This window comes from Macrobrachium rosenbergii, chromosome 55 (assembly GCF_040412425.1).
Source record: "Macrobrachium rosenbergii isolate ZJJX-2024 chromosome 55, ASM4041242v1, whole genome shotgun sequence".
Taxonomy (NCBI): Eukaryota; Metazoa; Arthropoda; class Malacostraca; order Decapoda; family Palaemonidae; genus Macrobrachium; species Macrobrachium rosenbergii.
In genome coordinates this window covers 31,025,354-31,051,856 of record NC_089795.1, presented here as the reverse complement: position 1 = coordinate 31,051,856, position 26,503 = coordinate 31,025,354, and the positions used below count along the sequence as shown (strand labels likewise).

Sequence of the window (26,503 nt, the reverse complement as noted above, 5' to 3'; positions counted from 1 at the left end):
TCATGTACGTAGGTGAACAATTTGAAAATTGATATAAGAAGAAATAAGGGTAAAAGCTCTGTGTAACATAGCATTAACTATATTAGCAAATTTAAAGTAGGCAAGAGTAATGGTAGAAGAAGAGGCTAGGAATAGCAAGTGCCCGACCCATAAGCTGGATGGCTGAGGAACAGTAAAACCTATCTGACTAAGGACATAGGCTTATGACCTCACTAAAATAAGGTGCTTTGATCCGAGAGTTATGTGTGTCAAAACAACAATCCTTTCATGGAGAGACAAGGAAAAATTGCTCACCTGGTGATCAAAAGGGATTACAGAATGTCAGAAAGGGAGTTGTGCAAAGGGAACTAGCGATGGATAGGTGAAAATAGAAATTACAGAATGATCAGAAAACTCCTATTTTGTCATGAGAAACTGAAAGAATTTTATGTTGAAAAATTAGGACTGTTTGTTTGATTTTGAACAATTTTCTTTCATCTCATCAGTAAGACTTTTGAAACAATTACCTCCCCGCCATAAATACTGTTTATAGTAATGTACTCATGTTCACCACTTCATTCCAATGCGATGAATTCCGAAGAAATCACAGATGGTATTGTCCCATGCCACACGTCTTGTAATGCTGAAAGCTATTTTGAATTTTCCCATTGATGTTTGATAAACTTCTAGAAAAAAAATTTTAAGAAGAAACTTGTATAGACACCCTACTTGGCGCTTTTTGCCGGTCAAAAGTGATATATTAGCTATACGTGCTATATATATATATATGTGTGTGTGTATATATATATATATATATAATATATATATATATATATATATATATATATAATATATATATATATATATATGCATGTGGAACATGAAATATTCTTGTATACACTGTGTAAATATATATATATATATATATATATATATATATATATATGCATGTGGAACATGAAATATTCTTGTATACACTGTGTAAATATATATATATATATATATATATATATATATATATATATATATATATATATATATATATATATATATATATGATATCTCACATACGCGTGCACATTGTTTGTTTGTGTGTGTGTGTGTATATATATGTACACATATATATATATGTGTGTGTGTATGTATGTATGTATGTATTGTTGATATGTATGTAGTTTTGTAGGAAATGAGGCTGAAGAGTCATGGAGAAATGCGTTCAGAAAGGAACTAATGTTGAAACTGCGTGGTCCAAAGAAAAATACATGAAGAACAGAAACCTTTGATGGAGAATTGAATTGGAATGTGTAAGTGGATAAGGCAATATCTGCTTTACTGAAGTAAATTGGGGAAGCTGATAAGAATAAACGGTTAAGTTGTCGAGATGATGCATTTTTGCAGTGTGTTTGGTGCAAGAAGAATTGAAATGAAGAAAAGGCGAGAATTAAGTACAAAGACAAGGGATTAATGTATTCCGATATGGCCTGGTCATGGAGTAAAAAATAGAGGATGGTAGGTTGGTGTAAAGAGTTCATAATTTGAAAGTACATGAGAAATGAGGAAAGGAAGACATAGAGAGATAGCATGGAAGGGGTACTGGATCAGAAGGAACTTGATATACTCGTATAATAAACAAGATTGTTTAAGATAAAGAGGAATGGCGCAATGTATGTCAGTAAGCATATATTGCTGATAAGAATACATAGTGGAATTGACCTTTTCAGCATTTTATTTCTCTGCAAACATGGTTGTGTGTTTGGGGAGGGAAAGGTAAAGGAATGGATGAAAGGGATGACTGTTCAGATGTATAAAGGTAAAGGTTGTGACTGAATACTAGGAAAGGTATGTGGCAGGGTTCTGACTGGGAAATGGAACGGCGAGTTTAGGCAAGACAGAAGGTATATGGATCAAGTTTTGCTATGAAGCAGTTAATGCGTACTGTAAAAGTAAATGGAAAAAACTGCGTGGCATATATGAACCTAGAAAAATCTTACGATGATATTGACTGAATCTGTGTGGATAGTGTTCAAAATGTATGGTGCAAAAGTTTCATTACTAAGAGTGATTAAAAGTTTCACTGTGAACGTGAAGCGTGAATTTGATTTGTAGGTAGTGAACGGGCTAGTTTGGTGTAAAATTGGGTATTTTATGTGTTTAATATCCTTACTGATGGAGTGCTTGGTGAAAGTGAAGAAGGCAGGATGCATGCTAAGGTTGGGGAAGAGATTTATTGTGTATGGAAGCCAAGGTGTGAACGCAGGAAGGGATTTTTAAAATTAACAGTGTACATACTATACATAGAACAACAATTCATTACTCAAGAAATGTGGAGATACATAAAGAACGATAAAAAAAAATTGGCGTTTTGAAATGGCTTGGTCATGAAGAAGGAATGATCAGTGATAGGTTAGTGAAGTGTGTATAGTTTAGAAGTGTTAGGAGGAAGAAGGGGAAGAAGGCCCAGAGAAAGTTGGATCGATAGACGTAAAATGGCATTGGAAAGGAGGGCCCGTAGTGCCTAGGAACCACAAGATTGCATGTAAAACTGAGGTGACTGGAACAGTGTGTGTACCCGATTCTACGTGCTGCCGATGGGTCTTCTATGTAGGAGCGTAAGACATCTAGTGTTTTGGAAGTTTTACTGCACAGGACGTTCATCCGTAATTTAGCAGTTAAAATATGCATGTATCAGTGACCTGTGTGTTATTTCTGGAGCTAGTCCCTGTTGGGGAAAAGATTATATGCATATATATATAAATATATACATATATATATGCATATATATATATATATATATATATATATATATATATATATATTATAATTTCACACGCGCAACGTGACGGACAAGCCTATACAGGCATATATGGGTATATAGCACAACCAAAAACCCTTGCATATGTATCAGACACGTATGTACACAGACGCTGTATATATATATATATATATATATATATATATATATATATATATATATATATATATATATATATATATATATATATATATCATTTAAATTCATTTGTGGGTGAGCGCAAATATGCATTTAGCTTGTTATCAGTATCATAAACGGTATTTCCTTTGAGAATTTCTTTAATGTATAAAATATTAAATTATTTAAGAATTCACTGTAAACATACAGGAAAATATCATCCCACGTACATACGAGTACTTTCGTAAACGTAAATATTAACGGTTCCAAGTGAATGCTTATTGATCAGAGTGATTGGTTAGGCGGCCTAATTCACCCTGCATCAGAAAAGAAACAAAGCTTTCTCCCACCTGTGATGATGAGGCTTCATAGTGTTTCTCACCTAGGCATTTTGGCACTGTTGGTTACTTTTATATATTATTAAAGATTAAGTTCCAAATACTGAGTTATATTTCCCCTCCTTTTTAACCATAGCTGAACCCTGCAAAGGACAGGCGGTAATGATATAGGTTCAATTTGCACCACTGTAGAAGGATTTGAATATATATACATTATATATATATATATATATATATATATATATATATATATATATATATATATATATTATATATATATATGTATATATATATATATATATATATATATATATATATATATATATATTATATATATATATATATATGCATTCATTATGTGTGTGTATGCTCTTGCATATCTAGATATTAACACACAGACACATGTAATATATGTGTATATATATATAATTATATATATATATAATATATATATATTGACATTTTCAATATGATTATTTTAATTTTGTTTAATTGCTTTTCTTTTTAATTTTTGATCCCTGCAAGCACCGAAGCCTTTTCTCTTGGCCTCTCTTTATCTTCCTGTCTGTCAACACACAATAAACCCTAAATGTTTTCTCTGTTGTTGCTTATATCCAGGCAGATCTTTCCATTGTTTTTATTATGATCTTGATTATTTTTATCCTAATAGCTTAGTTTTTTCTTGTTTCTTTTGTAGTACGCGCATTCTCTCGTGCCACTTTGTTTAGGCTAGATCAAATATATCGAGATATGTACTCACATTTACCTTAGAGGAATATTCGCATAACCTGGTTTGCCTGAATCTTAACTTAGAATCCCCCAGAAATAGGGTTCCAGGGAATTTTTAGAATAGTGTGATATCTTTTTCATGAAGTTATAGGAAATTCAGACTGTGAGCAAGTAGTTAACAACCTATCCTGCCTGTTTTTTTCTGAACTAGGTCACTTTAATAGATACATAGAAAGAATGTCTACATAATGCGTTGTGGCCGACTTTTCCATTTTTTATGCTTGGTCGGCCAGAGTTCATGGTCGCCAGAACAAATGCTAGATCTTGCCACTTCTTGGAATGAACTGGACACCCAAACTAGATCATTATGTCTATACTTTCACTGGCATCATGTCCCATTTCTGTTTTTTTTTTTTTTATGCACAGAAACGCGTCTTCCATTTTGGATTATGAAAAAGATCTAGTATTCAGTCGTTTGCTTAACCTTTTCGTATGATACAGAGATAAGTACTGGGAATATAACGTTGAATGCGCGGAGAAAAAAGCGGCAAATGCATCCACCTGCACTCGCAACGCATCAAATTAGACTGATTATGTAGTGTTTTACTGTGCATGAACTCGACAAAATATTCAGTGGACAGCCATAAGCAAATCTGAACTTAGTGCTTGACCAAATTGTTTGATCCAAGGAAAGATACAAAAGTTGGGATAATAGGAATTAAATTTTCTTTTCTATTTAGGGAAATGTGATAAATCGGAAAAAACCACAATCTGTGAAAGTGTTTCTCCTCAATTGTTTTCACACTTTATACGTACATACTCCTTTCTCGTTCACGTAACAGAGATGTTATTTTAATATCTTTAAAACCCGATTCAGTCGACGGGAACCTTCATGGATATTGGTCAAGATCTCACAAAAAAAAAAAAATCAGTAAACATTTTTATAAAGACCATGATAAATTTTGCGAGTTTCTACTTCATATCTTTCCTCGAAATTCACCATTCTTGTTTAAGCCCTAACTGTTATGTCATTAATGATAAGTAGAATATGAGATACAAAACTTTCAGAAAAACATTGTTACGGCCCGTAAAAACGGAAGACATCACGCCGAAAAAAGTTTTTAAGATTATTAACCTCTGGACAAGTTAAGTGAAAGTATAAGGTGTCCTATTTCATGATCACTGATTCATAACTTTTTTATATTATTAAATAGTTAAAAAGAGCAAGTAGAACCCTTTTCAAATTATTGGTGTTTTTATGCCAGTATTAATGGAAAAGTCTCGGACATTTTCAGTAGGCCATTTTACTAATGATAAGTACCATAACGTGTTTATCATTTTGTATTATATATTTTATATATATGTATATATATGTGTGTATACAATATATATATAATATATATATAAATCGAACTAGAGTTTTAAATTAGTTCAATCATAGTTACAATACTTTCTTTGTATTTGCCTTCCTAATTAGCACCGAAACTTAATTGTAACGTGTTAAAATGATAGTTTTCTGTTTTTTTGAAAGCATAGAGTTTAAAGATAAGTTATTGTTATTTTGTACCACCTTGTACATTTTATATCATTTACACAGTATATTTAATAGATAATGAAACTATATAAGCTAGAAAATCTATGTTTTCACCCAATACCGTACATCAGAAATGTCGTTAAGCGTTTTCTTTGACCGCAAGCTTGTCTTGGATATGATAAATATCTTGAAATTGTCATCACTCGAAGCTTAGTTGGAAACAGTGAAATCGAGGATCTGTTTTGTCTATCCAAAACAGATCTTTACGCAACCCACCCAAGTCCTGATCATAAGTAAAAAAGAGATTTAGGGAATGGGTCATGCCCAAGTCGCGTTTCGAGTGAAAGAGAAAGCTTCCGGCATTTCTGCGTTTTGTTTAACGTGACCTTCCTATTGTTTCCCATTGTAACACTATCTTGCCCTGCAGGCCTGTGGGTGTGTGGGGTAAGATTGTTGGGTCACTATGCGCCATCGCTGGTGTGCTTACGATCGCCCTTCCAGTACCCGTTATTGTGTCAAACTTCAATTACTTCTACCATCGGGAAACCGACCAAGAAGAGATGCAAAGTCAAAACTTCAACCACGTCACCAGTTGTCCGTACTTACCTGGCACTGTTGGTAAGTAAAATTTTAAATCATTGCGTCTCTCTCTCTCTCTCTCTCTCTCTCTCTCTCTCTCTCTCTCTCTCTCTCTGAACTACTTTAAGCATTTACTGTTTAGCTTTTATGTAATTGCATTCTCTCTATTTTACACTGTCTCTAATCACTAGTCTCGGTGGGAGTTAAGGCTTTAATTTTTCATTTGTAACTATATATTTAGGTGTAATGAATTTTTCAATAAAACATTATTATCACATTATTATATGAATTTCAGGTGTGCATTTGTTAATGAATATTAGTATTGTCATGTGTTTAAAATGGAAGATTGGAGTTGCGTTCAAACTATTCTTTGTCTATTGTTAAATGGTTTAAAGGTGACCGTCGTTAATATATTTAAAACATATTTTTTGTTGTCGAAACATCAGAAAATCATGAAGGGAATCTCTCTCTCTCTCTCTCTCTCTCTCTCTCTCTCTCTCTCTCTCTCTCTCTCTCTCTCTTACCGCTGGGATGTTTCTCTCACTACTACTACTACTATTTGTCCAAGCACAATTCTCGTTATTTATTTTTCATTTGTTTTACTATAACTAGCCTCTCTCTCTCTCTCTCTCTCTCTCTCTCTCTCTCTCTCTCTCTCTCTCTCTCTCTCAATAATATATTTAAAATATCTTTTTGGCGTTGAAACATCAGAAAACCAAGAAGGAATCTCTCTCTCTCTCTCTCTCTCTCTCTCTCTCTCTCTCTCTCTCTCTCTCTCTCTCTCTCTCTCTCTCTCCGCTGGAATGTTTCTTTCAGTTTTACTACTGTTTGTCCTAGCACAATTCTCGTTATTTAATTTTTATTTGTTCTACTATAAATAGCCTCTCTCTCTCTCTCTCTCTCTCTCTCTCTCTCTCTCTCTCTCTCTCTCTCTCTCTCTCTCTCTGCAGTTACTACTTTGACGTTCACTATAAATACGTCGACTCTTTTTCTCTCCATTTACTCGTTTTGAGTTCACTATAAATATTCTCCTCTTTCCCTCCATGTACTTGTATTTTCTTAAACTATCTCCCTCTCTCTACTGCATCTATCAAGCGTTCTCTCATTACTAACACTTTCTCTCCAAGCACTGTTCTCGGCATTTATTTGTTCTGCTATAAATACACAAACTCTCTCTCTCCATTATTTGTATCATGCTGAAAAAACTCTACCTAATTGGTCAAGCTCTCTCTTCACTATGTCTTTCTCGCTGTTCTCAAACGTTACTCTCGGCTCTTATCTTTATCACTCTCTGAATACTTTATCGGCTTGCTTTAAATCCTCTCTCGTAGGACTAAATCCTCTGTATTACCAGCGAAGTGAAGTGACTCCCCGAACAGCTGGAAAAATCCAAAGATGGGCAAAAATTCCAGATCAAAGCTGCTAAGCTAATCAGGAACTCTGATGATGCTTTAGTGTCAACAGATTATGCAAGCGCATCTCCAACAGACAATTTTATATAATGTCATCATTATTTGGGTTACAATAAACATATGTTGTAACAATAGGTTAAAAAAAATCCATTTCGTAAAACTCATCGCAGGCAGGCTCCCAGTTTTACAAGAGAGGAAAACGAATTCTAAAGTTTCTCTTTTTGGAGGATTGGGAGGAGAGATCCCGGGAATTGGAGGGGAAGAATTACAATAATTATCCGCAGCCGATCTTTGTAACTTGTGGGTGGTGAGCAACATTAGCTCCAGTAACATCGGATGCTAATATTTACCGTCAGTTCCAAAAACAAAAATCATAGGTCTGCTGTAGTCATTCCCCCTTTCCCCCTTGAGTTTGCAATGCTGGTGGGATAGATAAAGATTCACCTTCTAAAAGAAGTTTTTTTTTTAATAAAAAAAGAATGCCCTCGGAGGTTTATTGCCTTAGGGTGCTAGTTAAAATACCTCCATTCTTTAAACAAAGACAACTGTATTGGACATTATTTTGTTTAATTAATATCAAAGGTTAAATGAAAAGCACGAATGATAGAATATATCGAATGTTGAAACTATGCGAGAAATAAGCAATATCTGCTGAGGATCTCATGAGCGAAGTCAGCAACTCAGAAAACCAATTATAAAAAGTCATGGCTATTCTGGCGCTCAAAGCAAGACCCACAATGCATACTAGATTGCTATACTAGTGGGGATAAAACAATATCAGAGGAGTTTGTACTAAATATGTAGAAACTTTTCGAGGAAAGGGTGTAAGAAAAATTCTGACTCCATAAGTTACGTGGTTTGAAAATGTCTGCTATTTGGTTCCGTCTTAGTGTAAGGCAGCATCGTAAGTCACTAGTGATTGCTCCTCCAACATGAATGACGTTGCACATATTCCCACCAGTCCCAGAAAGCATACGCGAAGGAAGAGGTTGTTCAGTGCATCTAGCAATCCAGGGATGAACAGACACAATCATTTTGTATCAGAGAAGTAGTAAGTGGTATAAAACTAGTAAATTGTAGTAAAGTAATTCACCATCGTCATATACTGTACAGCAGCTATCCTCACAAAATACTGGCACTGAAATCGGATGACACTTGAGCGTGAAAACAAACGCCATAGTATTTAAGAAAGCAACTAATACAATCGGGACTAGGTAGGAATATTGGTGGCAGTGGTATTTGGATTCAAATTGTCATCTCTACATAACTTTACAAAGAAATTGAAGCCTGAGATGGAGCTATATTTTTGTTTCAACAATAATGCTAGATAGTACAGTACCATGAAAATATTGCATTAATAAATAAATAATTTTTAATTGTTTTCAGCAATTTGCTGTAGCTGTGATAAAATATAATTAGGCAAGGTAAACAACGAAGAATAATGATATGGTCCCAAACAAAAGTACCCAATTAGAAAAGAAAGCACCTTTTTAGAAAGGTAAAATTGTGGAATGATTTCATCCACAAATATCGAAGAAATCATAAAATATAAGTGGACAGGTTTTATATCTACATTAAAGAAAAGAGGTATTCCCAATTCAAAGTGTTGTACTCAGCATTTTAGAAAATTCGTCATGTGTTCTGGAGTATATGATTTCTTTAAGGTCAAACACGTTTTGTGATGTAATTCTGCTTTGTCTTCGCATTTCCCCGGTTAGTTTCTTCTGACCACACTAATATTAGTTTAGTCTCTTATAAAGTACGCCAAATCATAAAACAATTTAAAGTTTTATAGTTTATTGTGTAACCCAATTCTGATTGTTAGGCTCACAGTGTCAATGTAACGATTTTGAATTCTTGTTGATATTTGAATACCATTGTGGAATTCCTAACTGACTTTTCATTTTCGATTTCACAAATCAAAGAATTATTGCTGTGGAGTCCATTCAGTGAGTAAATATTATCAGCCATGACATCATGGATTTACGTAAACTTCGCTGACTTGAAATGCTATCCTTTTAATACGCGTAATACGCGTTCATTTTACAGAGGGAAAAGGCCACGAATGAAAATGTACGCTTTTCAGTTTCCCAACTTTATGTTCTTCAAATCATGTGAAAATTGTTAACGTACAAGACCTGTAAGTTGAATAAAGTAAATACAATTATTGATTCTCTCTCTGTCTCTCTCTCTCTCTGCAAGAAACATGCAGAGAGAATGAGAAAGACGATGGGCAAGGGTGAAGGATGAAAAACATCATTTCAATAGGAAGGATGAAAAACATCATTATATAAAAATAATCAGAATATTGATTTCACCAAATTCTTCAAATCATGTGAAAATTGTTAACGTACAAGACCTGTAAGTTGAATAAAGTAAATACGATTACTGATTCTCTCTCTCTCTCTCTCTCCCTCTGCAAGAAACATGCAGAGAGAAAGAGAAAGACGATGGGCAAGGGTGAAGGATGAAAAACATCATTTCAAGGGGAAGGATGAAAAACATCATAATATAAAAATAATCAAAATATTGATTTCACCAAATTGTGAACAGTACTGACTGATGAGAAAGGTTCATGGTACACAAACACATAAATCCGTATTTTAACTGGCCCTATACTTTTGATGATTCAAAACCATGATGTTTACAAGGTAATTGGCCAACATAAGTAAAGAGTTATCTTGGTATTTCCATTCACTTCGAGGGCGGGAACTATTCCATTCGATGATTATCATGTACATTAGCAAACTAATTAGAATTTATACGTGTAATGAGACTAATGACACTAATAATAAAGTTGAGTAATAAATAATAATAAACGAAACATAATTGTGAAATTTATATCAATCTTTGTTTGACATACTTGTCTAGTTTTTCGAGTCTCTTGACTTCATGTTGCATTTGCTTAGGTACCCAGCACTCCTCCCAGGGATTGCTTAAACTGAATGAACATGAAATTTTTGTAGCCATGCATCAAACATAACTGGGAACGGCACCCTGGGTAACTTTCTTGCTGAACAAGCTTTTTTGACACTGCGTAGGCCATGCAATTGCTCAAGTGAAAGGCTTCACAGTTACTCTTTCTGCTAAACACAATTGCATTTTCAGAAGATCAGGAGATTTTATTCAAGTCTTTTCCCACGATTTCTTCCGGCGTAGATTCCTTGATGAGAAATACATGAGTTTTGAATTTAACTGCCAAATATGCCTTTAAACTACATTCGAATCTTTATGTTATTCCTCACCAATACTTCCTTAGACAAGGAATCGTTTCAGCCGCGGTTCATTTGCAGTAATCTGAGATTCATCAAACGTAGGAACTTAATAATTTGGCATATCACCAAGTAACGATGTCTGGCTTAATCATTTCGGAAACTTGAGTTGCATTAAATTCTCTACCGTTGTACATTGCGGTAACACTTAAAATGTTTTAAGTGTTACCTCTAGTTATAGAGGTAGAATCTACAGACCTATCTTTCCACCATGTAACCTTCGAAACCGTACAATATAGAAGCAAAAATTTTTGAGGGAGTCTTAACACCTTCAGGATCTGCTTTCAAGTTTGAAGTCTTCAGGCTCTGCGTGCAAATCGTTATTTCCATTCATAAATTCTTTACCGGAAGTTTGGTTAAGACGGTTACTTTTTGCTGTTTCATGTCCTACATTTGATTCTTGATGTACAGTTACGTAAATACTGCACCTGCAATATTGATAGCTTTGGGTATCTCTTAATTTTATATTCATAAGTTGACTCTTAATATACAGTTAAGTGAACTAATACAAACCTACGTGTATGTGGTTTTATTTTCACAGTATTGGATTTCATTTTTAAAGTTTTTTAACGTGTGGTGTGACACGGGTCATGCATCAACAAGAATTCTTAATCTTTGATCATGGAAGGTTTGGTTACCTTTCAAAGTTTACTAGTTGCAATCCAACTCCAGTCTTCCAATGAGAGATGTGTTTAGCTAACTTTCTAATTCACACCCAGTTTGACTCCGCGTGAAGTATTTGTAAATTTGGCAGTGCTTTGGTGCCATGCATGTGATTTTATTCTGCTGTATAGCTGTAGGAATGGTTATGATTCAGACTTTTTATCGCTTTCTCGTGATTTCATCCTCGACAAATAATTATGTAGACTCTGCCCAAACCTTCAAAGTGCTCATGAAAATTTTGCTGATAATCATGTTGGGTTTGCTGCGGTTTGTTTTTTCTCACTTGTGAATCTTGGCAGATAATGTTAGATTTAACTACCTCTCAGATTGCAGTGTTTGGTATGTGGCGAATTGAAAGTAAATTGGCTTCTAACATGGAATCTTGGTGAGGTTGCCCTCTTGCTCAGTGGGAAAATTTTGCAGTCTTCAATTTGTAAGATTCTCGTGAGGTTGGGGAACACAGTCACGTATTTACTTTTGCCATGTAATGTTTAAGTACTTTGCCTGCAGTCTTAGTGAAATTAGTCGAGTGTCAATGTCATTTTGATTTTTTATTTTAATTTTCACAAGGTCTTAACAGTCTATTGTACTGTCGTTTACGGTCTTTAATCAAATATCATCAGCATTCAATGCACCATGGTGTTATCCACCATCAGTATCTTCCGCAAGTCATGATAATTTTATTTTTGTTCACTGTGGAGAATTCCTATAAAAGTATATTAATGTGGTTCATTATATGCCTGTATGTATTCTTTATTAAAATATTAACGGGACTCTATTAAAATCCCAATAAGCGTAATTCTGAATGCCTTATGGCTCCTTATTTAATGAATCTCACTTCATTCTCTCTCGATGGATTGAATGTGTTACAATACCTGTTTGCCCAACAGTATATTCTGAGTAATATTCCTTTCAGTATGTGCGTTTTGGATAGTTGACAAGTTACTGTATTTGTTGTGTATATGAATTTCACAAATTTCACATGTCACATACGTTGTCTGTAAGTGTATATTTTAAGTAACACGTTAAAAGTCAATGTAGCCATATTTGGTGAGTGGCCCTTGTGACTGTCGTTGATTTGAGCCTCGTTCTTGGCTCACTAATAATCCGAAGTTTGTCAGATATCATTGTACAATTGTACAAAAACACAAGTGACTTAAGTATTCGTGTATTGACATTACCTTCAGGTACTGTTATCTTTGAACTCATTTAGTCTGGAATTATTAATCGAAAAACCCCTGGAGGCACTTTCAATTTTTTAACTTATTTCTTGAAAGCGTCTTTGAGGACCGACTTGTAGCACTGCCTGCATGCCATTTATTTTAGTTTGACAACTTGAAACTCAGCGGACTTTCCGTCCTAGAGCCAGGTGCCAACTGATTTTGGACGCTTCATAGTCACTGCTGCTTTTGCACATGTAAAAAAATCGTTGACAGTATTATTTTTATTAACTTGAAAATCTATATGGCCATGAAGTTTGGATGATAATTGTATATACACATGAATGGACCCAAGGCACTTGTCTAGGATATATGATGCTACCGACGCGATTGCATCTCAGGCTAGGTGCCCTGGCCGTCACTTTTTGTATTCTAATTTTTTAATAAATAAACGCCAAGTAGCCTCACATTTTTTTAGGTTTACAATCTACTTTCTATTCAACATTATTGGGACATTAATATTTCTAAGGAGCGAATGATTGAATGTTGCCGTTATAGTAGATATGAATAAAATGACTCCCATATTTCTCAGAGAATAGTTACTGAATTTAGTCCTGAGGCAATAATGTATAAAACGATAAAAGAAATTAACCATGCATTATAATGGATTTTGAGCCCTGTGTTATCACCAAAACCGTGGAAATATCACATAATTCAATGAAACAATCTTTTGCATCTGAATGTTTGATCAGTTTTAATTTCAGCTGGAATCGGGGTATCCTGGTCTATGATTATCGAAGATTTTGTAGCATTATATGAATTAATAGATCAAATATTCAGCAGGCTTCGGTCTGACTGTTTTGAAAAGCTCGAAGATATGGGCACTTTTCTATTCATTACCATGCCAGTTTCTCTAGATAGCTTAAAACTGTTACTCTTTGTTAATAAACATGGGTCTTTTGGTCATTTGCTTCAGGAACAGAGAGAGAGAGAGAGAGAAGAGAGAGAGAGAGAGAGAGAGAGAGAGAGAGAGAGAATCTTACTACCTTATTGAATGATATACTGGAGGTTATTCTATTTAACTAAAGATAGTGAACTCAAGTAATGGAAAGATCGATTGGTCTTGGCATAATACGGTATGCTTTACCGCTGTCTCAAAATGCAGTAAGTACGCTTCAGATATAACAATTAATATGAAAGGCAAACAAGAGTGAGGAATACTTCGGATATTGATGGATTTTAGAATTAATTTTCGTTGTCTTTCAGGCCAGCACTTGAAGAAGGACTCCTTGTCTGAGTCCTCCTCCGACATCATGGAGCTGGAGGAAGGAATCCTTTTGCAACACGACCTTAGTAAAAAGCAGAACTGCAACCCGCGCCACAACAATAACATAAATGCTATGAGTATCGAAACTGACGTCTGACACTTGTGTAAGTATTGGCGGCTCATTTTTTCTCTTTTACCCTCTTTCTTTCCTTTTTCTCTCTCCTGAACAATTCCTACAAAATTTCTTTGTATAGTCCTTTTCTAAGAAATTGGCAATGGATGGACGTAAATATATATATATATATATATATATATATATATATATATATATATATATATATATATATATATATATATATATATATATATATATATATATATATATATATATATATATATATATATATATATATATATATATATATATATATATATATATAATACATACACATATATATTTATATATCTATCTAATAATCTGTGTGTGTGTGTTCTCCTGCGTTCTCTAAAAATTCCCAAGAACCACTATATATATTTTTTCTGTTATTTTATGAAATGCCTGATAATGTTGTGGCCTCTTTTTATTGTTGGAAATTCTTTTTCAGAACTTGTAACGTCATTGTAAATGCCTATTGTTTTTTGAGCGATTGCTTATTACGTAAATTGTAATGGATGAGTTTATTTATTTCGTTTTTTGCAAAATGATATGAAGTTATGCTTATTTTTTTATGATTTGTCACGTTGTTTAACGGTATTTTTTCATATTCATATTCGTGTTATGTAAAAGAAAAAAAAAAGTTATTTCGCAATATCACTGTTAGATTAGGATTTTGACAACCATTTCATTAAAATCTGTCAAGCGCTTGTATTTACAGTATATGTATAGAAATGGGATCCAAGGAAACTTGGCTTTTTTGGATCAAACTAAGATCAGCATCCCAAGATAATTTATTTAAGAAAAAATATTATTACATTTATGTAGAAATTTTTCCCAATATTTTTTCTTTTCGGAAAGCAAGAGCCTATACGTAGTATTTTTTCCCTATCAACTGGCTATATAGTCGCATTTTTTTTTATTTTCCACTGTACAAATGGAATGGAATATAATATTTAGGCCGGAGGCCAAGCACTGGGACTTATGAGGTCATTCAGCGCTGAAAGGGAAATTGAGAGTAAAAAGGTTGTAAAGGAGGAAAATCTCGCATAACTATGAAACTATTGTTAGGAGGGAGTGAAAAGTAAGGTGGAAGAAAGAGAATATGAATGGAGGCACAGTATAAGGAATGACGGGTTGCAGCTAGGGGCAGAAGGGACCCCGCCTCTAGTGTACCACGAGGTGCACTGACGATATTGCTCCCCTACAGTGACCACTATACTAAAGTTCATGTGGTCGTATTTTTCCAGTAGGCAAGAACCAGTAGTCTTTTTTTTTATTAGGATCTCGCACGGCTGTTCATATTTCAATGTGCAAGAGTTTATAAATGTATTGTTGTAGTTTATTAAAATTTGGTCATGTTTTTCCATTTAGTAAGGGCCTGTTTAGTTGCATTTTTTCTGAAAAGCAAGAGTTCATGCAGCTGTATAATTTCCTTTGAAAAAGAGGGGTTAAAGTAGTATTTTTTTTTTTTCAATAAGCAAAAGTTCACACAGTCGTATAATTTCTTTCGAATAAGGGATGAGATACAGTTGCATGTTTTCTGATAAGCAAGAGTTCATGCAGTCGTATGAATAAGAAGGGATACAATCGTCTTTTTTCCAGTAAACAAGAGTTCATACTGTCATGATATATTGATTAAGCAAGACCTCACCCTAGTTAGTAAGAGCCCGAATATTTTCGCACGAACAAGAGCTCATACAATATATTTTTCAGTGAACAAGAGCCATTGAAGTATTTTTCCGTAATGAGCAAGAATCAAAACAGTCGTGATTTTCCCTGTAAAGAGTCCATACAATCAAAAGGTCTTATTAACCAAAAACAAAAACCTCACAGTTCATGGGCAACGCAACTTTACTCAACATGCAGGATATAATATTGTATAAGTGGCATTTATAATAGTTGCAGTTACGTGACAGAAGAAAAGGTCATTTACAGGTATAAAATATGATAAATAAAGTAGTCAAGAAGACATTTGGCAAAATCAGTGTAGGGATGATTCTGAACAGGCAGTTGAGGGAGAAAAGAGGTTGTACTTGGGGAAATAGTGACAGAGATCAAAGTAAATGAGCAGAGTCGGTCATGGTGTAAAGATGGAGAGATGATGTCTGGTGATTTGTGTGTGTGTCACGAGAAAAGTATTGCGAAGAAATGCTGGATGTGGTGGATAGAGGAGAAGCAAATGTAAATGATGCAAGAGTAAGGAGCGGATGTAAATTTGAGAAAGCGTGAGGAAATAACTGTTTAGGATACAGAAAGAGGACAGCTAAAAGACAAGAAGAACAAGATGTAAGTAGTTGGATGGGTTAACAAGTGAGATGATGTAGTATGGTTGAGACTTTCTGCCTCGACCCTCTGTATTATATTATGGTCATTTTTGGCATTATGAGTACAATTATGCACACACACATAGATATATATATTATATATATCACATAATACGACTTCCCTGTGTGTATATATATAATGCATATATATATATATATATATATATATATATATATATATATATATATATATATATATATATATATATATGTATATATATATATATATATATATCTATATAGTATATATATGTATGTATGTGTGTATATATATATATAATATATATTGTCAACATTAACGTTTTTAAGCAAGCCACGGAGGTGTTTAACATGAAGTGAGACTTCTCAGCTTCCTTCTCATGAACGTTACCCCTGACTTTCAATCTCGTGTGGATCTTCATATTTGCCACTTTTTCATAACTTACTGACCTTTCTACAGGTCTTAGCTCGTCTCCCTTCCATTTCTACTGCTTTCCTGAATAACTGTTTCTCATCCCTTCTCATGGTATGTGGAGATCGTCTCAATCTTTGTGTTATTCCATTTTTCTGTCCCTGAACACCATATCTCCTCGCCACTTCTGTTTCAGTCGTATAATCATCACATTATACCTTCCACAAATCGTACCTTTCTACTGATACACCTTGTGAAAATATCCTCTCTTTTCTTTGCCAGTGCCCACGTTTCCGCTGTCTAGTTCATTTTAAGTCTTATGCAGGCATGATAAGCTTTTATTTAATTTTTACCAATATTTGTAGTCTCTTTCCACCTCATCTACGCAATTGCTATTTTATTCTTACGCTCTCGTAATACCTTATCATGGTGCCCCACCTCGATCACTTCCCCCTTTTGGCCATCAAAAAACTAGCACTGGATTGTTAGGTTTTCCTTGTCAATATTCCGTCTTTTAAGCATTTCTATGTTGACACTAGATCAACACTATGCAGCAGTTTCCAAGAGCCTTTCTTTCTAGATTCCTAGATAGCTTGCTGCAATGCTATGATGAACATTGAATTTAGGTCACAGGGCTGATCCGTGATGAACACCAAATTAACCACATTATTCTAATCCATTTACCACCGTCTTGAATAACTTCACTACACTACATCTCTCTCTTTATATATATATATATATATATATATATATATATATATATATATATATATATATATATATATATATATATATATATGTATATACACTTTTTTTAAATTTACGAGAGAGAGAGAGAAGGCTCATCAGCAGCTTGTCGAACCATCTAAACACACCCCATCATCCATCCATATCTTCCTTGCATTCTGGTGCTTCCAATCAGGCACAGATCCAGACTTTTCCCTAAATGTTCGTTTTAACTCTCATTCTTCCATGCACTAAGACATCCTTTCCCCCAGATCGTTCTGATGCTATGAGTGTTGCCAGTTCCTTAGCTACCAAAGACACAATCACTTTGTCGTTCCAGTGTTCATGCCCACACACACACAAAACCCGAGACTAAAAACCCAAGTCCTGCCCCTTTGGAAACTTTCACAGTTTTGTTTTAGAAGAACAAAATGCGTGTTTGTTATTGGCAGCTGAAGAAGAGGCTCATCTGCCTCAGTGCGGGAATTCCTCCCATCATGGAATCCACCAACCATTTACTAGGAACTCCATGCCTGTAGCTGCATTACATCACCAGGCCATTGGTACTCCCAGGTTGTACCGCTTATTACCAAACTGTGGCAGTCCTTAAGAGTGAGAGGCTCCTCCACCTTTTAGGAACATACCCTTTCCCATCGTTCATATAGACTTTCAGAGAAGGGAAAGGCTTCAGTTATTTGACATAAACCCCTCCTGAGGGAATAAGGATATGGTAGAAATTATATATATATATATATATATATATATATATATATATATATATATATATATATATATATATAATATATATATATATATATATACATACATACATATACATACACACCTTTTTCTCACCTTACAAAATTTTCCTATAGGATTAGGGGCAGGGGAGGTGGGGGGAGGAAAGCACCAAAAAGATAGAGGCTTATGATTTCCAGCTAATCCCTAGGGTTGAGATGGTTAGTTACATGCCCTTTTCTTGACCCCGACTCTGGTACCTGTTCGCAGTTGAGTTGAGTGGTTGGTGGTAGATCGAGATATATATATATATATATATATATATATATATATATATATATATATATATATATATATATATGTGTGTGTGTGTGTGTGTGTGTGTGTGTGTGTGTGTGTACGTGCGTGTGTGTGTACATTTATAGATATACATAAATATTTTTTTCTCCATACACTTTTCCCTATTGAGGTGAATGGCTGCAGAAGTAAACAGCCTGTCTGTTTCTCTGAATGTCTGTAGAGATAAGGTTGCTAGCACATGCCCTCTTCTTAACCCCTATAGACGCTGGTGCCTGTTTACAACTGGGTGGACTGGTGGGCTGTAGACTGGGCACAACCCACTGATCTTGGTTATGTGAGATGAGTGGTGTATTTTTTGGCTGTAGGATATAGATAACTTTACCTGCTGGGCTGTGGAAGAACCCTCGGTGCAAAATTCTTCCGCAGTATTAAATGCTTCATTCACCCACATGGGAGGCTCATCAGCAGGTGCCAGACTTCAAAACATGCACTTCTCCACGCACCTCTATCAAGATCATACTGACGCGTCCCAAATATTAACTTCCCTCCCTGATAAGTTCTCTTCACATAATCTATCTAACACTTTCCAGGTTTTCCCCTCCACATACTCTTAAACAATTCCAAATTGTAGTTCTTTTCATCAGTCTGTTATTGGACATTTATATGACCAAGCCATTTCAAAATACAGTAGTCTAATCTTTCACCTATACTAACTTTTTTTGCTACTAATTTTATGTATATCCACATTCCTCACCAATTAAATTCTTATGTTTTATATGCTTGTAAATAATGCCTCTCAACAGCTTTAACTTTTTTTCTTTCACTCACACTCAACCTACAGTCTCCATTTCCAATTGGTTTCTATCTGCTCTTCAGTTCCCTTCCAAATCTTTGCACTCACCTTGCCAAATTCCCATTCGTACACTTCTATTTTGACATCTTGGTTTCCACCATTGCTCATAATCTTACTTTTCTTCACATTTGCTGTTAAATTTCTTCTTTTAGAAACTCTTTCAAACTCTTACTCGAGTTTCTGACGTTTACCTTCATTACCCAAAGCATTGTGTTATCATCTGGCAACACCTAACATTCCACACCATTAAGAACCCACGTTCTTATCCCACGTCATTGCACATATGCATAATGTTCAACCTCTGACTCCATCCATATGCAAAAAATATTAAACAGCCTTGGAAACATGACACATCCTTGTTTCAGATACACTTTCACTCCAACATAGTCACTCTTTGGTCTACTTTGCTTTCATGATTAAAATTATTAATACCTCACAAGAGCTTGTTTGCTATGCCATACGCCCTCAACAGCCTTCATATTGCATTTCTGTTCGTTCAGTCATAACCTTGTGGTAGGTCCATGTATGCCACATTCATTTGTTTTCTTCTTACATACGTGTTTCTGAACAGACACTTGATCCATGTACACACACTCCCACTCTGCGTCTACATTGTTCGTCACCTATCAGTCTTGTTATTTTCTCAGTCTTCCCTGGTATACCTAGTAAAGTTAGGGAACTATAATTCATTCAGTCTCCTCTATCCCATTTATTCTTTTACAAATGCTAATTAGGCCTGTTGACTATTCCTTTGAAAACCTTCACACCTTAGTTAGCCACTCATCACATTTTCACAACTGCAACTTAGCATATCATTTGTCATTAAAACATTGAGGTGTTCTAATCTCTAAACCTCTTATTGGCATATCTTGCTTCCTCAGCAACTAGTTTCATGAGCTTTCTCAAAATTACAATAATACCTCCCATTTATTTATAATTCAACTCTGTCTTTTCTGTCCTCCACATTCAGCAAATCTTCAAAACACTAATTCCTTGACACACAATGGCGTTCTTGTCAATCAGTATCCCTTCATTTTCACTTTTTATTTTGAAGTCTATTCTAGCTTATCGTCCTTTCTCTCTTCGCGTATTTTTCTGTAAAATAAATTATTCTTTCATAAATAGTTGTCGCATGCAATCACACTTATACTTTTTTTTTTTTAAACCTCTCACTTCTTCACCCCACCACTTGAAACCTCTCAATTCTTCATCCCACGGCTTGCTTTATTCACCCCCCCCCTTTTTTTATTCCCCTATAAGTAAAGCGTTCTTGCTGACTTTATGACCCCATCCATATAACTACTATTTATGTTTCGGTAACTCTAGCCAATTTCTCATCCATTTTCCTCATATAAGCTATCTTTACTTTTTTCTTCATCGAACCCACATTTTTTTTATTATATTTAAAGCCACTTTTTCACCCCTTCCACTCCACTTAAACTTTTATTGTAACTTGCATTTCTGCCTAATAATGATCAGATATACCTCCAACCACCAGCATGCTATACTCTTTATTCTGTTCAGTTAAAGAAGAAAACTAACATTTCTTTGCCATTTTCTCATTCCCAATTATACATATAAATATATGTCTCTATAAACCCTGTTTTATTTCAGAAATTAGCTTTCTCCCATATACATTTCCACAAGCCTTTTTCCAGGTTGTAAAGCCTACTGCTGCCAAGGTATTTGTCCTTGTTAAATGAATTCATATGAGGTATGGGAGTACTGCTGGTATCAAAAGAGAGTGTAGTTTAATGGACTAACCTTATATAATATATATATATATATATATAATATATATATATATATATATATATATATATATATATATATATATATATATATATATATGTATGTGTGTATGTGTGTGTGTGTGTGTGTGTGTGTGTATAATCATTAACACACAACGTTTAATTACACGTGAACTTAACGGGAGAACAGAATCATTACATTTTAATAAACTCTACTATAAAACTTAAAAAAATAAAAAATACACCAAGGTAGAGAACCAGGAACGGAGTAACACGATGCCAAAAAGTAAATAAATACAGAATAAATCGTGAGGGTATTTCATAATTGGAATTGGGTTGTAATTAGGATTCACACAAATAAGGTTTTTTTTTTAAGCAAAAGATGACAAAGATCGTGTTGATGGTTTCCTTTATCTGGTAGATCAAATATCTATTATTACGTGAGTGTGTGTGTGTGTGTGTGTGTGCGTGAGAGAGAGAGAGAGAGAGAGAGAGAGAGAGAGAGAGAGAGAGACCTTGAATATTTAGTAGTGAAGGAAGGTTTTCAGTTTTTATGTTAGAACGTTTCTTCGTCAGATTTGAAAGGCGTCGGGTTTCACCGCTTATTCAAGTGGCAATAACATTAATTCTTCATTTAGCATTACACGGGTGAATGTATAGGTATTTCTTGCAATACTTTGTCGTTACTGCAGACTTGATTCGTACTTTAAAATCATTCTTTATCTTTCAGTACCTTTGACTATAGGCTACATTTTACGACTCGAATTCGTTTTCTAACTGCTTTCAACGAGTCATGAAAAGATTATTTCTTCCTTGTTTTCCCTTTAGATTTTTTGTGTGTGCGTCTCGATATCAGTTTGAATACAACATCCTATCAACTGTGACGCTTAAATCATCACGGCAATGCTTAGGTAAATAAAGCATGTATGTTTTAAATAATTTATTGGAGGGGGCTCCCCCAGTTCTGAGAGATCAATAATGAATGTTGGTGAGAGAGCGGCCGACAGATGGCAGCACTAGCCGGCGACGCAACCCAACACTAGCGCCGTCTCTGCAGTGACGAGTGACTCACGAACCTAACAACTCTCCAAATATTACCGGTCCTATTCCCTATTTAGCCTATCTCCAAAGACGTCACATTTAAGAGCATCACATGCTTCTGTCCTGATCCAGGAAAAGAAACGCGAGATTGAAGAGCGTTGCAAGAGACCTCTGACCTTCGTTAGGTTACATTTTTCTCAACAGATTCCAATGAAAGAGAGAGAGAGAGAGAGAGAGAGTAAAGGGGAACCGTCATTCCGTCAGATCTTTATTCCTGTCAGACTGATTTGGTATACTAAAACATTCTCAGGATCACATCTCTGTCCCAATAATATAGTTCCCTTAGTAAACGACTGTCTATTCAGCATATTCTCGTTTACTCATGTCTCATTTTATCATATTAATAATTATCATCGATTACTGGCCATATTAAGTATTATTTGTTACTTAAAGATTAAAGATGTGCTTACCATTCTGTAGAATAAGAGTAAGGTGTTAATCACGTAAATATTTTAGATTAGACCTCGGCATTCTTAAACAAGCATTTGCTAAAATACTTTGTTTCATGGAAACATCCTCGCAGTTGGCCTTACATTAAGTCACTTGCGAAATATTCTAGACAAATATGATAGTTCAGAAAACTTGTACTATGAAAATTTATCGGTACAGAAAGTTGACATTTAACCCTCAAGACTCAATTGATCTGCACATAAGCCATGCTCCTCTCTTTTCTCTTTTTTGTAGTCTGCATTTGTCCCATGGTTCTCCCCCATTTTTTATGTCCATAATTTCATTAACTTTCTTTGGGAAATATAACCTGAAGTAACCAATATGCAGAAAATTAAACCATCTTCCGAGTTCTACAAAATCTGATGATTTCGAAGTAGAGCTAAGAACTCGTTACTCATAACACTGATGTTTCATCGTGTTTGCTAAAAATACTGATATTTGCGGATGATATATGCCTTCCCCTTTTAATCAGAGTGGGTGCTGAAAATGGACATAATTTGAAATACTTATGTTTTCAAGTCAAGTTCCTCAACACCTGCCTGCGTCAAAGCAACAAATCACTAAATCGTTGTATCTGAGATTGTCATCAAATATAATGTCGTTAAGGCATAAGTGATCATATTTTAAAGAGAATAGACTTTTGTTCTCTCCATGAACAAAATGAGTAATAAGTAATTATAAACAAAGTGATTGGATTTCAAATTAAGATTTCACGGTGTATAGGTTTGGCATACGCCATGTTTTCAATTTCTGTAAATTTCATGCTCCACTTCCATGCAAATAAAGCGGGATCGTAGCAGAGCACTACAGATGCATCGAGCCTAATTTAAGTATTGAATAAGGGAAGAGTGACCGATACCAGAGGCTTCTGTTTTTTATCCCCTTCGGATTGGAGAAAGTTAGCTTTCGGTACTATGTCAAAATGTACAACAGGAACAGATCTTTGGATTTTTCTCGTAAGTATCGATGGCCGAATTTTGTGTAGTAATGAATACTGATGGCGCATGTCCGGACAATTAATGCCAAATATAAAGCCGGGTCAAATGGGGAACTAGGAAAGTAATAAGATCATTTTGTGCAAACAGTGGCACGAGTTGTGGTGAGGTCTGTCTATTGAATAGTGATCTTGCTGTCAATGAATAGCGAACTATGGCAGCTGAAAGCTTCATTGCTTTGAAAGTTGAAGAATCAACGAGGTCATTGTGTTATCTTTTTCCATGTTTTATAGTTGATATTGACGATAAACTGAAAAACATAAAAACTGAATAAGTTATTAATCAATTTTCTTTTTTTCCAAATTTCTATATTTCCGATATCTGCTGACCTCCTTAGTGCATGTATCGCTTCTAGTTGTCCTTGTATCATTATCAGCATTCTTTTGATCAGATGTTGAGGGTTGTGGTTACTTCCCGATTGTCAGAAGTCACAAAGGTATTTCGCTGGTGTAAATTTGTTAAGTTACAGTGCAGTGTGAATGATGTTGAATTTTTTTGAACTAATAATTAAAATATTAATTTTTTCCTTACACATACGCTTGCATGTATACAAATGGTGTATACTTTTATGAACGTGCTTCCATTAAATTCTAAGAACATCAGAGTTGTGCAGAAAATTTCCTGATTTATATATCTACTTCATGTAATGTAGTTTCCATATTGATCTAAAGCCAGTGCTTGGAGATGTAGAAATAACGTTGTTAATGTATTACTGACTGTATTTCCTCTCCTATATATATCTCTAATCACTTCATGAGGAAAATTTAGAGTAAAGCATTATTTATCGATAATTCTAGACTGACGAAATTCCATTACAATTAATCCACATGCTAAGCTAAAAACGCGTCTTTATGCTAATATAAATACCAACTATGCAAACCATTATTTCGCCAACAATAAGCAATTAAACAATTTCGAAAGTCTGCCAGTTCCCCCGGTAAGGGAGATCGAGACTCTATAGCTAACACATACCTCGTCTCACTCTTAAAAGGATAACCTCCCAGTAATGAATAAAAACTTGCATGAAAAAGTCACTTCATAAATCCTTAGAGAGGCCTCATCTAGTAGTGCCTCAGCATCTTCCGTAGATTAACTTTGCTGCCGGCCGCTGTCTTGCACATTCATGTCCTTAATCTTATATTAAGTCCTTCAGACACGCCATCTACCACAGATTTCCGGTTTTTATCTCTCATTCCTCTCAGCATTTTCCGAATAATAAACAGTTTTGACTAGTCTGGTATTACTGTTTCTACATGAAAAATACATACTATTACTCTCCCCTTGCGTGCTGGACAATCTCAAAGATTTTTCTAATGTTTGCAAAAAGCTTTTATTTACCTGTATTGATTACCTTGAAGCTGAAATTTTTCAAGATTTTTAATTTAGGAGTTAGAGGATGTATACTTTGTCTCCATTTTAATCATTAACAATTACCATTGTTGACAAGATTTTCCATTTTCTACAATTAGTGGCACAGGTTCAAGGTGTTTCCCCTGTTGGACAATCGGCAATATCCCAAAGCTCTGGCTTTTATAAATAGAAGTACTGTCACTGGAGGTTAACCTGTTCCCAAAATGGCCCCGATTCAGATCATCTAGAGAGGATTTCCTTCTTGGCCATCATACATATATGCACTTGTTATCTGTTTTGCAGGAAGTCAGCATACTGGCTTTGGTGATGTGCCATGTAGTGATCCTACAACATACCAGGTCACTTTGATTTCATTACTGGGCAAATTTAGAGCATAGTTTCTCTGGCAGTGTCTAGGATATGGATGATAAAGGAAGAGGTTGATTATTTCTTTTCATCTGTTCAGAATCCCATATTGATAGACAGTTTTGCTTTCTTTGGTAACTGCCTTGGTGCTGTTGATAGTGCTGGGATTTTCCTTTCAGATAAATTTTTTATTGATGATATTTAAATATAAAAACCATAAAAGTTTGTATGAATATTTAAATGATTACATATGTATAGACCACTTTTATATCGGTTTAAGATTGAATGTTTCCACGGTGGTGATTTACTCTGGACTGTCAGTTTGTTTATCATCTTCATTTCACAACTTACTTTGTAGCGCTGTGTCAATCACTAAAAGGCATATGTTTGAGATTTTATACCCTTTACCTGTAATTATAATTGTAGGTAAACTGAAAGGAATAAAATATGTCCTGGAGCTTTTAACTGTTCGCTGTTGTTTACGCTGGGGATCAGTGTCAGGTATAATTGAAAATATTAAACCGGATGTTCTTTAGCAATGAAAAATCGACGTTTCAAGGACTGCAAAGAGCAACAAACTATGTCGTGTGATAAGACAGGATGTTGGGGAAGGGAGAGGATTGCTAACATTTCTCGAGAAGAGATGTAAGGATGCGCAAGATTGCACTAGTGTGTTAGTACTAGGATTTTATTGTAGTGGAAAAAATTACAGATGTGAAAACCACTTGAATGATCGAGTTTTTTTCGATTGCATTGTGGTGTTTGGAGGATCGTTGGGATCAGAGGTAACTTGTTTAATTCTAGAGTTTCATGATTTCTAGAAAACCACAATCATGTATAAACACTTTAGTATAATGTTCCAGCTCTACAACTTTAAATATTCTAGATGCTTTTGTATTTATGTAAAACAGCAAATCATACTGTGTAGACTCCATCTTCTGCAATATCTCGCAGTCTGCTCCTAAATTCTCAGACTGACATTTGTTTTGGCATGTGTTATTCCTGCTGATGAAACGGTATGTAGTAAAAACAAAATTGAAAATGGATACCATTCAGCTTTCGGTTCCAATATCTTTTGATTCGTGTAATAAAAAAAATCTAATTTTGACATCATCATTCCTTGATTCATAAATATGCTT

General features: G+C 34.8%; 1 protein-coding gene across 13 annotated transcripts in view; it reads left to right on the top strand.

The window, feature by feature from the left end:
• shaker (Potassium voltage-gated channel protein Shaker) overlaps positions 1 to 26,503 on the top strand; it is a 650,071-nt gene that overhangs the window by 620,835 nt on the left and 2,733 nt on the right. For all 13 annotated transcript variants that reach the window (XR_010852300.1, XM_067099786.1, XM_067099787.1 and 10 more), the window contains 2 exons: positions 5,937 to 6,127; positions 13,862 to 14,026. Coding sequence is in view for 12 of the 13 variants with exons in the window: in XM_067099786.1 (XP_066955887.1) it covers positions 5,937 to 6,127; positions 13,862 to 14,019 (349 nt within the window). In the remaining variant the exon portion in view is untranslated. The remainder of the gene's footprint in view (positions 1 to 5,936; positions 6,128 to 13,861; positions 14,027 to 26,503) is intronic.